The 18315-nt window shown below is 40.6% G+C and overlaps 1 protein-coding gene across 6 annotated transcripts in view; it reads left to right on the top strand.

The window, feature by feature from the left end:
* The window catches only part of AKAP9 (A-kinase anchoring protein 9), a 212436-nt gene that overhangs the window by 94591 nt on the left and 99530 nt on the right, over positions 1 to 18315 (top strand). For all 6 annotated transcript variants that reach the window (XM_048838118.2, XM_048838116.2, XM_048838113.2 and 3 more), the window contains 4 exons: positions 892 to 1089; positions 5169 to 7622; positions 10988 to 11201; positions 15768 to 15847. In XM_048838118.2, coding sequence (XP_048694075.2) covers positions 892 to 1089; positions 5169 to 7622; positions 10988 to 11201; positions 15768 to 15847 — 2946 coding nt within the window. The remainder of the gene's footprint in view (positions 1 to 891; positions 1090 to 5168; positions 7623 to 10987; positions 11202 to 15767; positions 15848 to 18315) is intronic.

Raw genomic sequence — 18315 nt, 5'->3', positions numbered from 1 at the left:
TAAGAAGCAGCAGTGTAATACTGAGCATGAAAAAATAATTTGCTGGCTATTCCAACATGATGAACACCATTCCATTGTGTGACAAAGTTCCTCCTCTACCTTAGTGGGTCTTGCGCTTATTGGCGGATTTGCTCGCCTTGGAGCTTCATGGTAGTCCTCAGTTTGGCTGTTTTCATGAACCCGCAGTCCAGGTCAGCTCCTCCTGTGTCTGACCAGGAGTTGGGAGGTTTGGGGGGAACCAGGCCTGCCCTCTACTCCGGGTTCCAGCCCAGAGCCCTGTGGAATGCAGCTGTCTAGAGTGCCTCCTGGAACAGATGTGCGACAGCTACAACTCCCTGGGCTACTTCCCCATGGCCTCCTCCCAACACCTTCTTTATCCTCACCATAGGACCTTCCTCCTGGTGTCTGATAATGCTTGTACTCCTCAGTCCTCCAACAGTATGCGTTCTCACTCTCGGCTCCTAGCGCCTCTTGCTCCCAGCTCCTTACACGCGCACACTCCTTACACAAACTGAAATGAGCTCCTTTTTTAAACCCAGGTGCCCTGATTAGCCTGCCTTCATTGATTCTAGCAGCTTCTTGATTGGCTGCAGGTGTTCTAATCAGCCTGTCTGTCTGAATTGTGTCCAGAAGGTTCCTGATTGTTCCGGAACCTTCCATGTTACCTTATCCAGGGAAAAGGGTCCTACTTAACCTGGGGCTAATATATCTGCCTTCTGTTACTCTCCTGTAGCCATGTGGCCCGACCCTGTCACAGTTGCTACTAAAAGAGAATATAATGTGACAAACAAATTTCAAAGAGTCTTTCCCTGCTTATAGATAAACTGGAGCAAATGGGAGGATTGCTGGTTTAGAAAACTCTGACCTATGTATGTTTTTTCTATGTGTAAGTTACAGGCAAGTGAAGCCTTAAGGAATACCAGCCATAGTAGTACAGCTGCAGATTTATTGCAAGCCAAACAACAGATCCTTACACATCAGCAACAGCTAGAAGAACAAGAATATCTACTGAAGAATTACCAAAAAAAGAATAAAGAATTTGAAGTACAAATTACCCTTCTGCAAGACAGAATCACAGTCTATGAAATGGTAGGTTTCTTACTAGACTGATACCTTTTACTATTGACTTGATGTTGTTTTACTAATTGTAGTTCCTTTGAAGTTAATTATAAATGTAACACCAAATACGTGTGTGCAACTCCTTATTAGAGGCAGCAAAAATATTGGCTTCCTATATTCATTTTATAAAAGGAACTTGTTGTCTCTTTAAGACAGGGACTGTTACCTTTATTATATTAAATGTATATTGTATGCATAGTTTAGAAGTAAGTACTAGTTGAATTGCCTGGTTCTTTATTTGGACATTTTTTCTAGAGTCTAAAATCAACTTCTAATTACAGCAGAAATACTTATAACAAGTGAATGAGAAAGGTAGAACTGGAATTAGAATGCTTATATTAAATAAGCATTTAACGGTGTCGTGGGATACCGGGAGGAAGCACGAGCAGGAGAGAGCGAGAGGGGAGGGCTCCTGCCTCATACTAAGAAAGCAGAACAAACAGCAAGTTAACTCAAGTGTCTATACACAAATGCAAGAAGCCTGGGAAACCAGCAGGGAGAACTGGAAGTCCTGGCACAGTCAAGGAATTATGATGTGATTGGAATAACAGAGACTTGGTGGAATAACTCACATGACTGGAGTACTGTCATGGATGGATATAAACTGTTCAGGAAGGACAGGCAGGGCAGAAAAGGTGGGGGAGTTGCACTGTATGTAAGAGAGCAGTATGACTGCTCAGAGCTCCGGTATGAAACTGCAGAAAAACCTGAGTGTCTCTGGATTAAGTTTAGGAGTGTGAGCAAAAAGGGTGATGTCGTGGTGGGAGTCTGCTATAGACCACCTGACCAGGGGGATGAGGTGGACGAGGCTTTCTTCCGGCAACTAACGGAAGTTACTAGATCACACGCCCTGGTTCTCATGGGAAACTTCAATCACCCTGATATCTGCTGGGAGAGCAATACAGCAGTACACAGACAATCCAGGAAGTTTTTGGAAAGTGTAGGGGACAATTTCCTGGTGCAAGGGCTGGAGGAACCATCTAGGGGCAGGGCTCTTCTTAACCTGCTGCTCACAAACCGGGAAGAATTAGCAGGGGAAGCAAGAGTGAATGGGAACCTGGGAGGCAGTGACCATGGGATGGTCGAGTTCAGGATCCTGACACAAGGAAGAAAGGAGAGCAGCAGAATATGGACCCTGGACTTCAGAAAAGCAGACTTTGACTCCCTCAGGGAACTGATGGGCAGAATCCCCTGGGAGAATAACATGAGGGGGAAAGGAGTCCCGGAGAGCTGGCTGCATTTTAAAGAATCCTTATTAAGGTTACAGGGACAAACCATCCCGATGTGTAGAAAGAATATTAAATATGGCAGGTGACCGGCTTGGCTTAACAGTGAAATCCTTGCTGATCTTAAACACAAAAAAGAAGCTTACAAGAAGTGGAAGACTGGACAAATGACCAGGGAAGAGTATAAAAATATTGCTCGGGCATGCAGGAGTGAAATCAGGAAGGCCAAATCACACCTGGAGTTGCAGCTAGCAAGGGATGTTAAGAATAACAAGAAGGGTTTCTTCACGTATGTTGGCAACAAGAAGGTGGTCAAGGAAAGTGTGGGCACCTTACTGAATGCGGGAGGCAGCCTAGTGACAGCGGATGAGGAAAAAGCTAATGTACTCAATGCTTTTTTTGCCTCTGTCTCCACGAACAAGGTCAGCTCCCAAACTACTGCACTGGGCAGCACAGCATGGGGAGGAGGTGACCAGCCCTCTGTGGAGAAAGAAGTGGTTTGGGACTATTTAGAAAAGTTGGACGAGCACAAGTCCATGGGGACGGATGCGCTGCATCCGAGAGTGCTAAAGGAGTTGGCGGATGTGATTGCAGAGCCATTGGCCATTATCTTTGAAAACTCATGGCGATCGGGGGAAGTTCCGGATGACTGGAAAAAGGCTAGTGTAGTGCCCATCTTTAAAAAAGGGAAGAAGGAGGATCCTGGGAACTACAGGCCAGTCAGCTTCACCTCAGTCCCTGGAAAAATCATGGAGCAGGTCCTCAAGGAATCAATTCTGAAGCACTTAGAGGAGAGGAAAGTGATCAGGAACAGTCAGCATGGATTCACCAAGGGCAAGTCATGCCTGACTAATCTAATTGCCTTCTATGATGAGATAACTGGCTATGTGGATGAGGGGAAAGCAGTGGATGTGTTGTTCCTTGACTTTAGCAAAGCTTTTGACACGGTCTCCCACAATATTCTTGCCAGCAAGTTAAAGAAGTATGGGCTGGATGAATGGACTATAAGGTGGATAGAAAGCTGGCTAGATTGTCGGGCTCAACGGCTCCATGTCTAGTTGGCAGCTGGTAGGAAGTGGAGTGTCCCAAGGGTTGGTCCTGGGGCAGGTTTTGTTCAATATCTTCATAAATGATCTGGAGGATGGTGTGGATTGCACCCTCAGCAAGTTTGCAGATGACACTAAACTGGGAGAGGTAGATACGCTGGAGGGTAGGGATAGGATACAGAGGGACCTAGACAAATTAGAGGATTGGGCCAAAAGAAATCTGATGAGGTTCAGCAAGGACAAGTGTAGAATCCTGCACTAAGGATGGAAGAATCCGATGCACCACTACAGACTAGGTACTGAATGGCTAGGCAGCAGTTCTTCAGAAAAGGACCTAGGGGTTACAGTGGACGAGAAGCTGGATATGAGTCAACAGAGTGCCCTTGTTGCCAAGAAGGCCAATGGCATTTTGGGATGTATACGTAGGGGCATTGCCAGCAGATCGAGGGAAGTGATCGTTCCCCTCTATTCGACATTGGTGAGGCCTCATCTGGAGTACTGTGTCCAGTTTTGGGCCCCACACTACAAGAAGGATGTGGAAAAATTGGAAAGAGTGCAGCGGAGGGCAACAAAAATTATTAGGGGACTGCAACACATGACTTATGAGGAGAGGCTGAGGGAACTGGGATTGTTTAGTCTGCGGAAGAGAAGAATGAGGGGGGATTTGATAGCTGCTTTCAACTACCTGAAAGGGGGTTCCAAAGGGGATGGATCTAGACTGTTCTCAGTGGTAGCAGATGACAGAATGAGGAGTAATGGTCTCAAGTTGCAGTGGGGGAGGTTTAGGTTGGATATTAGGAAAAACTTTTTCCCTAGGAGGGTGGTGAAGCACTGGAATGCGTTACCTAGGGAGGTGGTGGAATCTCCTTCCTTAGAAGTTTTTAAGGCCAGGCTTGACAAAGTCCTGGCTGGGATGATTTAGTTGGGGATTGGTCCTGCTTTGAGCAGGGGATTGGACCTCCTGAGGTCCCTTCCAACCCTGATATTCTGTGATAAATGTCAGTAACTTTGAAAGAAAATATAAACAGTTGATTGAACAACTCTCGTCTTAAACAAGAAGTACTTTTATGCTTTATGGTATATCTTTTGTGTTTATTTAGTGTCCTTCATGGAAGACCTCTCAAATCGCTGCACAAAATTGAATGCACTTTAAAGAAGCACCAATTAAAACCTCTTGACTGTTCTGCAGACATTTGAAATACATCCACTAAAAGAGTGCATATTTGGGCCTATTGATATATCTACTTGTATTCAGTGGCATTTTCAAATGGCATAATGTATACAATATGAAAATTAATGGACCCTTGGTGCATATTGATACAATGCCCATTAAAATCAATGAAAAAAACTCCCATTGACTTCAGTGGGTGGTGAATCAGCCCCTAATGGTGGTGCTCAAAGAGTTGCTGTCAAACCTTCCCTCACATTTTAAATGTTATTCTTGTGTATATTTCCCTTTAGAACTTCTAATTTCTGAAGAAAAGTAGTTTGTGTAGGAAACTAATTCTGTAAGAATTGCTTTTCAACTAAGCCAAACATTTTTGAAATGCAAGTGCAGCACTGGAAAAAATAAAGTGATCTTGAACCATAATTTATTCCCAATGCAGAGAAAATTATTGAAATTGAGTAGCAAATGGTTTAGATCTAATTTTAGAAATGGTTACAGAGTAACATGATGTTTTTAAGAAGAATTTTTAAGTATAATATTCAAAGTTTAAAAACATTTAAATATTGAGATGCCAAAAGTTAAAATATGGCATGTTTTTGCTTTTTAAAGGAGAAACACAAAAATGAAAGAGAAGATTCTAATAAAAAACTACAAGAAAAAGAAGTACTAATTGGAGAGCTGAAAGCAAAAATAATAGAAGAAGAAAAAAATGCATTTCAGGTGAAGGAAAAATTATCCGATGCCAATAAATCACTGGAGGAATTAAAAGAACAGATTGTACAAAAGAATCAAGAGGCAAATAATGTGAGACTGCAATTGGCTAACTGCAAACAAAAAGAAAGACAATGTTCTGATGAAATAAAACAGTTAATGGGTACTGTGGAAGAATTACAGAAGCGATGCCATAAAGACAGCCAATTTGAAACTGACATTGTTCAACGAATGGAATTAGAAACACAAAGGAGACTGGCACAACTTCAGGCAGAATTAGATGAGATGTATGGGCAGCAGATTGTACAAATGAAGCAAGAGTTAATTAAGCAACATGCATTAGAAATTGAAGAACTTCTTGCCCAACAAAAAATTGAGCTGGAGAAAACTTTAAATCCATGTTCAAGTGATAATATTAGTGAAGATCAAGTACATTTAATGAATATTGCAATTAATGAATTGAATAAGAAAATGCAAGATGCTAATTATGAGAAGGAAAAAATAAAGCAAGATTTGTCAAAACAACTGGAAGACATTTCAGCAGAGAAGTCTCTTCAACAAACACAAATTAAAGGTCTTTTTCAAGAATTGACCTTTGCAAGAGAGCAGATTCAGAGAGCCAAGCAGACCATAATGGACAAAGAATGCAGATTAAATGAAGCAGATAAATACCAGGTTATGATTGAAGAGCTGAAAGCTCAGCTTGCTTCTGCATCTGAGCTAAGGAAAGAGTTAGAATTAAAACATGAGGCAGAAGTCACAAATTATAAAATAAAACTTGAAATGCTAGAAAGAGAGAAGGATGAAGTTTTGGACAGAATGGCTGAATCTCAAGAAGCTGAATTAGAGAAACTGAGGACACAGCTTCTGTTTAGTCATGAAGAAGAACTATCCAACCTTAGAGAAGACTTACAACAAGAGCACAGAATAAACATTGAAATTCTTAAAGATAACTTGTCCACACACTATAAACAGCAATTAGAAGGAGTACAAAATGAAATGAGTCAAAAGATAGAAGCCATGCAATTTGAAAAGGACAACTTAATAACAAAGCAAAGTCAGCTGTTGTTGGAGATTTCAAAGCTGAAAGATTTGCAGCAGTCTGTTGTAAATTCTAAATCGGAAGAAATGACACTTCAAATACAGGAACTCCAAAAGGAGATTGATGTTCTTTGGCAAGAAGAAAAAGAAGAGGGTATACTTGAACAAGAAGTTCAAGAGTTGCAACTTAAAACTGAATTGTTGGAGAAACAAATGAAAGAGAAAGAAGTTAGCCTTCAAGAAAAATGTAAAGAGCTTGAGACACAAAATAACCTTCTTAAAGATGAAAATAGAGCTTTAGAGGAGAAATTAAAGCACATTTTGGTTAGTTCAGAAGAAAAGTTGATTTTCACAGACAATGTTTATTCTAAGTCAGAAGACCTTGACATGCAAAAAAGAATAGAAAAGCTAATGGCTGAAAATGAGCAGTTTATAAAACAAGACATTGAACTCAAAGCAGAAATTGAGAGGCAAAAGAATACTTTTTCATTTGCTGAGAAAAATTTTGAAGCTAGTTATCAAGAGCTGCAGGAAGAATATGCTTGTCTTCTAAAGATAAAAGCTGATTTAGAAGAGAGCAAAAACAAAGAGGAAGCTGAATATAAAACCAAGCTTAAGGCTCTGACTGAAGAGATTCAACATTTACAAAGCTATGAACTGGTTGTATTGAAAACTAAAAGTTCAGTCTTTGAAGGCTCTAAAGAAGACAAAATATGCAGAGCAGAAACTTTTGAAGTTGGAGAAGTTGTTGAGAAAGATAGTACAGAACTTATGGAAAAGCTTGAGGTAGCCCAGCGTGAGAAAATGGAATTGTCCTTGAGACTTTCAGATCTTTCTGAACAATTAAAATTAAAACATAGTGAAATTTGTCAATTAAGTGAAGAAGTCAAATCTTTAAAACAGGAGAAAGAACAAGTTTTAGCAAGATTTAAAGAACAAGAAATCATAATTAGCCACAATCAGGCAGAAAATGTTAAGATTTTTGAACAGAAGTCAAAATACTCTAAAGAGAAAGCTCAAGCAGATGCTATCCCAGTGTCTGAAACTAGAAATCTAATAATTGATCCCAGCAATGAACTTGGTGAGGAAATAAAAGTAAGAGAAGATGATCTGAGTTTGTGTAAAGATTCAGATCATCATCATGTAACAGAGAAGAAAATTCAGCAAATGTTGAATCCCGAGCAGCAATCACTGTTGGATCATGTGCACCAGCTGACTGACCGACTAGCAGGAGAAACGTCACTACTGGCCATTACACAGCATGAAAATGATCAGCTTCAGCAGCAGCTGGATATATTAAAATCTGAACAGGTATGTTTATAGAAACCTGTATGGTAAAGAACGTTACTAGTAGTACATCTGTGTAAAATAATGAAAGTTAATGTTTATCTTAAATATGCCTTTTGCTTCTGGGCTTGTTTGTTGTGGATATGTTGATTAGTGGTTAAGGGTGGGCAGTATTAGGAGTGATCTGTTTCATAGCTGTACGTTTAAGAATTCTCAAGGAGTGTGTGAAGGGGTTCCTTTTTAATGGATGTATGAATAGATCAAAAGAAATGAATGTTTTTTGCTTTCACTAAATTTAATATTTTAACTAAAATTAAACTTTGTTTTGGTAAATTCTTTGCCATCAGTTAAAATATTATGAAGCAAAACCTAATTATTGCATTTTGTCTTCAATACAATTGTAACATCCTATCTTACTCAAAGAAAGTAAAAGTTTTAATGACTCTAGATTTTTGTTGGAGAGGTCAGGAAAGAGTTGGTTATTTTTTCCAAGACACTTCTACCTTGTTTATGATTTGTTCTCCAGCTCTACAGTATAACCACTCAAACAAAAAATTGGAAGGAATGCAGACAATTCACTATATTTTCTCACTAATTATGTTCGATTAAACTTGCAAAACAAAAAGTAGAATCTTTAACAACCCACTGCCACTATATTAATGTTCTCTAAATTTAATTTTTCTGGATGAGAAGTGGAGAAATGGAAGGTGAATAAACTGTCAGAAGATATTAAAAGCCAGTTGGGCCTCCACCTAACCTCAGTTTTTGGAGGTGCAGTTAGGCCTGCATTTTTGTATCTGTGCTGAATTGCAGATACAAATACAAATAGTATTATCTCTACTTGCTTGTGGGTGCAAACAGTTTAGTTAGATATTTTACTAATATTTAAACAGAGACTGGCACCAAAAATCTGGCCTTAAATCTATATGCAATGATTCAATAAATATTGTAGCAAAAGTTAGGTTTTTCATAGGCACCAATACCTTAGACTTTTTCCTCTACCAGGTTGTTTTAGGTTATCATATGTATTTCTTGACAGTTTTAAAACAGTCTACTATTAATAGTCCACATGGCATTTGTTTACCAAAGTGGATATCAGGCTAAATTTTAACTTGCCCTTCCTCAGTTGTGATGTATGCTTCTTAGCCTTAGCCAAAGACCTGGGCCATAGAATCCAATGTTAATTTCAGTGCACTGTGTGCTAATGTAGAAAAATAGAGAAGAAAAATAAAAAGAGGCTTGAAATAACAAGAGAAATTACCTAAGTATCAAAATTTACAAAATATAATTTGATATGTAAATCATAAACAGGTCCCTGACTATCTCACTGGTTTGAGAATTGATGCTATTTCTTGCCTTTCCAGTCAAGCACACAGCATGATTTGATATTCACTTCCTTTGTGAAGGGACTGCTGCGCGTTTAAACTAAGGGTATGTCTACACTACGGAATAAGGTCGAATTTATAGAAGTCGTTTTTTTAGAAATCGGTTTTATATATTCGAGTGTGTGTATCCCCACAGAAAATGCTCTAAGTACATTAACTCGGCGGAGTGCTTCCACAGTACCGAGGCTAGAGTCGACTTCCAGAGCGTTGCACTGTGCATAGCTATCCCACAGTTCCCGCAGTCTCCGCTGCCCATTGGAATTCTGGGTTGAGATCCCAATGCCTGATGGGGCTAAAACATTGTCGCGGGTGGTTCTGGGTACATATCGTCAGGCCCCCCTTCCCTCCCTCCCTCCCTCCGTGAAAGGAAGGGCAGACAATCGTTTTGCGCCTTTTTTTCTGAATTACCTGTGCAGATGCCATACCACAGCAAGCATGGAGCCTGCTCAAGTAACCGTCACCGTATGTCTCCTGGGTGCTGGCAGACGCAGTACGGCATTGCTACACAGTAGCAGCAACCCATTGCCTTCTGGCAGCAGACGGTGCAATACGACTGGTAGCCGTCCTCGTCGTGTCCGAGGTGCTCCTGGCCACGTCGGCTGGGAGCGCCTGGGCAGACATGGGCGCAGGGACTAAATTTGGAGTGACTTGACCAGGTCATTCTCTTTAGTCCTACAGTCAGTCCTATTGAACCGTCTTATGGTGAGCAGGCAGGCGACACGGATTGCTAGCAGTCGTACTGTACCATCTTCTGCCGGGCAGGCAAGAGATAAGGATGGCTAGCAGTCGTACTGTACCATCTTCTGCCGAGCAGCCATGAGATGTGGATGGCATGCAGTCCTTCTGCACCGTCTGCTGCCAGCCAAAGATGTAAAAGATAGATGGAGTGGATCAAAACAAGAAATAGACCAGACTTGTTTTGTACTCATTTGCTTCCCCCCCTCCCCTGTCTAGGGGACTCATTCCTCTAGGTCACACTGCAGTCACTCACAGAGAAGGTGCAGCGAGGTAAATCTAGCCATGTATCAATCAGAGGCCAGGCTAACCTCCTTGTTCCAATAAGAACAATAACTTAGGTGCACCATTTCTTATTGGAACCCTCCGTGAAGTCCTGCCTGAAATACTCCTTGATGTAAAGCCACCCCCTTTGTTGATTTTAGCTCCCTGAAGCCAGCCCTGTAAGCCGTGTCCTCAGTCGCCCCTCCCTGCGTCAGAGCAACGGCAAACAATCTTGCATCTGAGTTGAGAGTGCTGTCCAGAGCGGTCACAATGGAGCACTCTGGGATAGCTCCCGGAGGCCAATACCGTCGAATTGTGTCCACAGTACCCCAAATTCGAGCCAGCAAGGCCGATTTAAGCGCTAATCCACTTGTCAGAGGTGGAGTAAGGAAATCGATTTTAAGAGCCCTTTAAGTTGAAATAAAGGGCTTCATCGTGTGGACGGGTGCAGGTTTACATCGATTTAATGCTGCTAAATTCGACCTAAAGTCCTAGTGTAGACCAGGGCTAAGAACTCAGTCTTTTAATCCACTCACTGAATAAATTTGGGACTGTGCTTCTACTCCAAGTCAAACTTCTCTCCAGACTACCTTAGCTGAATTGTCGTTCCCCTGAAAATTTTCTTTAAAACTGTCATGCAGCCAACGTTGTCTCGGCACATGCCCATTGAACTTCATATCAGTTCACTAGTTGTTAATGATTTTCAAAGGAAAATATGGTTTGTAAGTATGCTTTACATTACTGAATCACTAGAGCAAGAATGTGCAGATATATTTGGAACTTAGGAAATCTCTTAATTATTGTACAGATTTGGTTTCTGACTGCAAATAAAAACTAGATAATAGTTAACAAATATTTAAGTGTTAATATTATGTTTACGTGTCAGGTGCACATGTTTAAAATTATTATTGTCTGAAATTAGCAGCTGTAATAAAATTCAGAAAATTTGGACTTTCTTGCTTCCTTATTTTTAACTCTTTGTAATATGTGTATTTCCATTCAAAGACTGATTTACGGCTACAGATGGAGGCCCAGCGCATTTGTCTCTCTCTGGTTTATTCAGCTCATGTGGACCAGATCCGTGAGTACTTGAAAGCTGAAAAAGAGAATGCACTCTGCAGCCTTAAAGAGGAGCTCATCTGCAGTCATACACAAGAGATGAATGAGCTTAAGAAAATGTATCAACTAGAGCTCCAGACCGTGAAAGGTCAACAAGCAGGTATATTGTTGAAAATAATAGGAGAGAAGTTCTCTGTGTAAAAATATTTCTTTAAAAGAGAGCATGTGACCAGAAAAGTTTGAGATAATTTTTTCTTCAGTTGTCTAACAAAATAGGTTCTTCTATCCAATATTTCCTTTTTTATATTTAAATGTTTTAACTCAAATTATTGTAAAGTTACAAGAAGCCCATTATGTAGTACACACTGTGTATTATTCAACATAATTTTGAAAAATCTTATGTAAGTTATCACTTTTATTATGATTATATTTATTAATAGATGGTTGTATTCAAATTTATTTTTTGCTATTTGTCTTAGAGCAATCATTTTAGAGGGTTACATTAAAAAAATGTTTAGGTGTGTATTCCGTATTGAAATCATACTAGTTAAATGTAGTAACACAATACCTTGTTTGTCCGTTGTCTTGATTATATCATTCCCCTCCTTGAATCTCTCCACTGGCTCCTTACACACTATTCAAGCTTGTTTATCACCACCTTCAAAGCTATGTATAACTCTGCCCTCCCTTCTTATCTGAGTGTGTCTCACTTCATGTTGCTATCCCCCCATGGCTCCTCCATTGACTGCTCATTTGTCAATCACTTCTGTGCTTTCTAACATGCTTCCCCCTATATGGTTTGAACTTCCTGAACTTATTGCCATACCACGCCATATTTAAGTCCCTCTTAAGGACCCATTTCTGTCATGCTGACTAAATCTAGTTGACATGTATATTAAGAAAAATCTATATGTTCTTCTTTGAGTAATGTCCCTATGGGTGATCCTCTTCAGGTGAGCATGTGCTGCATGCACCTTTGGAGACTTTTGGTAGCAGTGCCTGTTTGGTCCACACATGCACACTTGCTATCCTCATGCCCCGTACCAAGGATATATAGTACATTGTTGATGCACTGCCCTCAGTTCCTTCCCAACCACGTTGGCCTGAGACAAAGTGTCTAGTGAAGCTGCTTCTATCTAACTTACCCTTTGGAATAGTTTAGTTTAGTTTTAACATAGTATTTAGTTTTACTAGTTAAGTTCGGTGTTTTATTTTAAGGACCTTTCACTTACCAATCCTCAAGGGTTTCCTCTCCTCAAAGGTTCTCCTTTGAGGGAATCTTAAATCCTCAGGCTATGCCTGGTTCCCTTGGATTTAAACATTGTGTCACTTGTTGGGACTTTTCCCAGTTAGTGATGGTCACCCTTGCTCTAGCCACTGTGTAAGGGACACTCACATTCCTTCTAAATGCTCAGGGCTCAACAGGGAAATAAAGCTGAGGCTCCTCATGATGGAGCACTTCCTCTGACCTGCATCAGACCCAGGGCTGGATACCACCTGCCCTCTACTCCCTGGTACACCAGTCTGCCAGTGACCATAGTTGACCTCTGCAGCTTGATGACCCATAAGACCTTCACAGGAGAGACTGGCAGGAGAAAGCACCAAGTCATCTAGCAAGAGGAGCTCCAAATCTCAAAAATAAGTTAGTGCTAAGAGCCCTGTCGTGTCAGAGACCTTGTGTCCTGGTACCAAAAGTCCATCCATACTGAAGGCTTTGGGTATTTCTAAGCCCCACAGTACCCACTGATCACTGCTAAAGCCTGCCTAGTACCATCCAAGCACAGTCAAGATGCTAGGAACTCTAAAGATTATACAGCTAGGAAGACAGTAATGTCTATGGCCTCCACTTCTTCCTCACTGTGTATCGTACCCAAATCGACAGTATAATCTGGTCGACTGTTATTCTTGCACCCTGCATCATCCTCAGTACTACTATATTCTACTGCCAAGCCCTGCCAGGTTTCCACACAGATTCACCTGGTACTGCAGCTTTTCTAGGGACCTGTTTGTATCCAATTAACCTGAATCCCCCTTGCTTACGGACCCGAGAAGACTCTGCGTACCACAGTCTCACCTACCATCAGTATTTCACTCCTCTCCAGTACCGATTGGTTCCCTGGTACCCACTGAAATGGATGGACAACCTGCAGTTGCACTATTGTCTGCATTCCCCATTCATTATGGGAATGAAAGCAGCTTTGACCTCATCTCTCTGTCCAAGGCTTATTTGACTACCAACCTAAACCAATCTCCCATGAAGTCTATTTGGAGGAGACCCCCAAGACACAAACAGGCTCAAGTATCTCACATATTTCTTGGTATGACCTATCTTGGGTATCTCTTGCCTTTCCTTCTTGCCCCCCTCAGTGACCATACTGGAATCCATGGGCTGCTTTTCAACAGCAGTTTTCCAGAGCATCCAGCTACCCCCATGCTGAACCTCAAAAGTAACCATTTCCTGTTCCTCCCATTCCTTTACCTCATTCTCTACTGCAGGAGGAATCCTTTGAGGAGCATGAGAAAATAGCTGATGGTCAAATATCTCTTCCTCCTCTCCTGATGAAGCAGTCATGTCCCACTGCCTCTGATCACATGTGAATGACTTTAATCAGTTTCAAGACCTCATGCTGACTCTCTTCAAATCCCCTCAGAAGGGATACAGGAGATCCAGCATAGACTCTTGGACATCCTACACACTGCTTCCTCCATCCAGGTAGCTGTGCCCATAAATAAGACTTCACTTCAACTGGCCAAGATGATTTGGCAAAGGCTGGCCACAATACCTCCAACTTGTAAGAGGGCAGATGAAAAGAATTATGTCCCTGCTAGAGGCTCAGAATGTTTGTCCACACACATGGTACCCTCCTCCTTTGTGGTGGATGCAGTGAACAAGCATAATAGGCCACACCATGGCAAAACCATCCCGCATGACAAGGAACAAAAATTGTTGGACCTCTTGGGTTGTAAGAATTACTCATCTACCCGCAGCAATTCAGGATTGCCAACTACCAGTTGCTTGTTGCAAAATACAACCACATAAATTATTCAAAGTTTGATTACTTTATTGAATATTTGCCTTTGGAACACTAAGAGTAATTCAGGCCACCATCGCTGAAGGTCAACTCCTGGCAAGAACTTCTTTTCAGGCTTCTCTTGATGTGGCTGATAACAGCAGCCCACTCCATCTCTACAGCAGTTGTCATTTGACATGCATCCTGGCTATAATCATCAGGAACCTCCTAGGCTATCCAGTGAATCCATGGATGAGTCCTTGCATTCCCTAAAGGATTTAAGAGCTACTCTCCATGCCCTAAGGATTTATACACTTGCAAATAAAAGGAGATTCAGCAGGTCACAGACAGATCAAAGATCTTACTTTCCAGCTTACCATAGACCTTCAGAACCTTCCAGGAAAAACTTAGGTTCCAGAAGGGAAAAAGATCAGTCATCATGACTGTTGCAGCATAGTCATCTTCATCATCCAAGGATTCATTCTGATACTGTACCTTCATCGAGGGCCATGAACAATCCCATTATCTGGATTTACAGTTGGATCATCCTGCCTCCCACCCGCCCATCCCCCTCCTTTTGGAGATGATCACTCCTATTTTTGTACCTAATTGGAGCAGATTACTTGTGACAGATGGTTTTGGTGGTAATAACATTAGGCTCATGTCTGTGCATCTGCTTCTTCCCTGTCCTTTTTCAGAGACATCTCACGAACATCTGCAGGGGCAAGAAGTCCTGTTCCTCCTTCTTTACAAGCCCTGGCCACCTGGGACTGACAGCCAAAATTCCTTTCTTTTTTAAAAAAAACAAAAACAAAAACAAACACCCCATAGTTTGAAAACCACTATTTGAGAGTCTCCCGAAGACTATTTGTCTCTTATGGACAGAATTAAAGGGGCTCCCGTTTCAACCCAGAGACTATTCAAGTGGGTTTCCAGCAGGACACCTATTAAAAGGCTGCTAAGGTTCAGCTCCCTCCTATGCCCATTCCACCAAATTGCAATAGACTTCCATTGCCTTGCTCCTAACTGCACGCATTGCAGAAATCTGCAGAACTGCCACATGGTCTTTGGCTCTCACTTTTTCTAAACTATGCCCTAATACATACCTCTAGGACAGAGACTGCCTTTGGTACTGCAATTCTACAAAAGCCTCAGACTGGGTTCCTCATTACCCATCTCCTTTAAGGAATGCAGCTCAGGAGTCACTTGAAGTGGTGCACCCATAGGGACATTACTCAAAGAAGAAGAGGATACTTGTACAGTAATTGGGGTCCTTCAAGATTTTTGCCCAGGGGGTGCTACGCTACTTGCCCCCCTTCCCTTCTTTCTCGGAGTCTTGTTTCCATTGGACTTTGTGATACAGAAGGAACTGAGGGTAGTTCATCTGACACTGCCCTTAGTAAGGGGCACGAGGGTAGCTAGGGCGCATGTGTGACCAGACAGGAACTGCTACCAAACATCTTCCATCATGAGCTCATGGGGCACATGCACACCTGAAGTGGACCACCTAGGGTCAAATATCTAGAAGAACTGCAGTTATTCTACAAGGTAAGCAACATCTTCTTTCTTATTCCCTCAATTTCAGTTTATTTGTCTCTGTCCGTCCACATTGTGAACTCGTTAGGGCTGTGCCTTCTTGTCTATTTGAAAAGTGTGTGACATCTAGTGCATGCTACAATAAATAAGTTAATAATATTAATAATCTGTATTAATAGACAATGAAGGCAAATCTACAGTGGTGCTTATAGAAAAGCTAAGCAGGGCGGTGTCTGAGGAATGCTTAAGGCTCACACAGGTAAGACTTTGTCAAAGAAACACTTTTTTACATAGGAATTTTGAAAATCAAGAACTGTTTATATATTGATAGAATTATTTCTTCTTAGTTCTTCTCACCACCCCTAACAAATTTTCATCACAGCATTTTTCTCTCCCAGTAATCCTTTAGTTTGAGACTGAGAAATCAGAACATTTTTCCTTCCTTCATGTATTTCCTCAGCTCCTGTATTTTTCCCCACAATGTTCTGTATATAGTGCTTCTGAAATCTTGCTGCCTTTCTGTAAACTATTGTAAATCGCCAAAGATCAGAGATTCGTAGATTTTAATGCCAGAAGGGACCACTATGATTTATTGGCCTGTGTTTTGCAGGAAGTCAGACTAAAGTACTTTACCCAGTAATTTCTGCATCAAGACCATAACTTCTGTTTGAGTTATAGCATATCTTTTAGTCTTGATTTTAGACTTCAAGTGATGGAGCATCCACATTTTCCCTTGATAAATTGTTCCAATGGCTAACTGTTTTGCTTTTTTCTGCTAGATTAAAGAGTCTTCTATTATCAGGAATATCTTCCCTATATAGGTGCTAAGTCACCTCTTAGCATTCTTTTACATAACCTAAATACATGAGATTTTTTAGTCTTTCACTATGAGGCATCTTTTCCATAATTCAGGTCATTCTTGTAGTTCTTTTCTGAAATCTTTCCAATTTTTCAACATTCTTTTTGGAGTGTGGACACAAGAACTGGACACAGTATTCCAGAAATGGTCTTACTAATGCTATATGTGAAAGTAATACCACCTTCCTTCTCTTTCTTGGTAGTCCACTGCTTATACGTCCAAAAACTGTAGGTCTAGTAGTTAGAGCATCGCACTGGGAATCCCTGTTATAAACCATGACTCCCATCTCCTTTACAGAGTTACTGTTTTCCAGGATATAGTCCCCCATCTTATAAATGTAACCTACATTTTTTGTTCCTAAATGTATGACCTTACATTTGGTAATGTTAAAATACATGTTGCTCAAATGAGCCCACCTGACCAAGAAATGCAGGTCACCCTCTGTGACTGACCTATTCCCAGCATTATTTACCATTTCACCAATTTTTATGTCATCTGCAAATTTTACCAGGACTGATATGTATTTCCTTTCAAATCATATCTAAAGATGTTGAATAGCATTGGGCTGAGAACAGATTTCTGCAAGACCCACTATAGACACACCCAAAATCATGATTTCCCCATTTACAGTTACTTTTCTGTTGTTTCTCAATTGAGAAGTTTTTAATCTGTTTAATATAGGCTGCATTGATTTTTGTCAGTGCTAATTTTTTATCATAATGTCATGCAGCCTATGTCAAATGCTTTTCAGAAGTCTATTATGTCAATATAGTTACCTTTATCACCAAACTTGTGATATTAAAAAAATTCAAAGATGTACATACGTTATCTTTTGCCATCCAAAACTGGCCAATTTACATGAAACTGGCCAAGTTAGATACTTACTTTGAATATAAGGAAAAAAAACCAAGCACTGCCTTCTTTACTTTGAGTCCATATGCTAGCTCTAGCAGAGTAATCACATAATTGTATAGATATTACCCTTGTATTCCCCTCTCCTTACTCCTGCCTTCTGTCCTGTGACCACCTCTTTACATAATGTCTAATCTAGTTTATCTCCTCTGAACTGAGAACATGTTTTCTTTCTCTTTTGGGAGTACTTATTCAAATTGTGGGCACCGTTATACATTTTAAATGATTCTGTACAGGACATTCAAGTGATTTATGGTGAAAATAAGAGATAATGACACTTCTTAGTACAAAAAACTCCTCCCCGTATGAAGTTAGGCAGAGTTACTTCCCTGACTAAAACAAGTTTTTATTGAATTGTATTCATGCTACAGTAGTACTAGAGAGCAAATATAGGGAGAGATTGAACTGGATTTCATTATGACTTACACACACCATCAAGGGAACTGTTAACTAAATTCCAACTACAGATGCTTTAGTATTAGTGGTGTTAATCCAAAAAGAACACAGCTTTACATTAAGTTTCCAGGTTGAGTTTGAATGGCTGAACCCTGAACTTGTATTTCTGTAGTCATTTTTTTCAGAATATAGCCTTGCTTTCAGATGCTATATGGATAAATCTTTTTTTTCCTTCAGCCATCTCATTGTTAAAATGCCATACATCCTGGACAATCTAGCACCAATAAATGTGAAGGATTCTTTTCATTTGTGTTTACATGCATTTCACGTCATCCCCTTTGTTTTTGCCAGTCTGATGTATTCTTGAGTATAGATTGGATAATGACTTCTTCAAAAATCTTAGAAACACTTTTATAGGATTCTCGTAGATTGTATTCTACAATACAGAATAGTTCTCACCAGCAAAGGAGCAGGAAATCAAAGTGAAGGTATGGTGCAATATGCATTGACCTGTGAGCCACTACAGGGTAGGGCTAATTTTACAAGACCTAAAAGACTTG

Source organism: Caretta caretta, chromosome 2 (assembly GCF_965140235.1).
Source record: "Caretta caretta isolate rCarCar2 chromosome 2, rCarCar1.hap1, whole genome shotgun sequence".
Classification (NCBI taxonomy): domain Eukaryota; kingdom Metazoa; phylum Chordata; order Testudines; family Cheloniidae; genus Caretta; species Caretta caretta.
The sequence above is the reverse complement of the archived record's forward strand: the minus strand, read 5'-3'. Positions and strand labels throughout refer to the sequence as shown.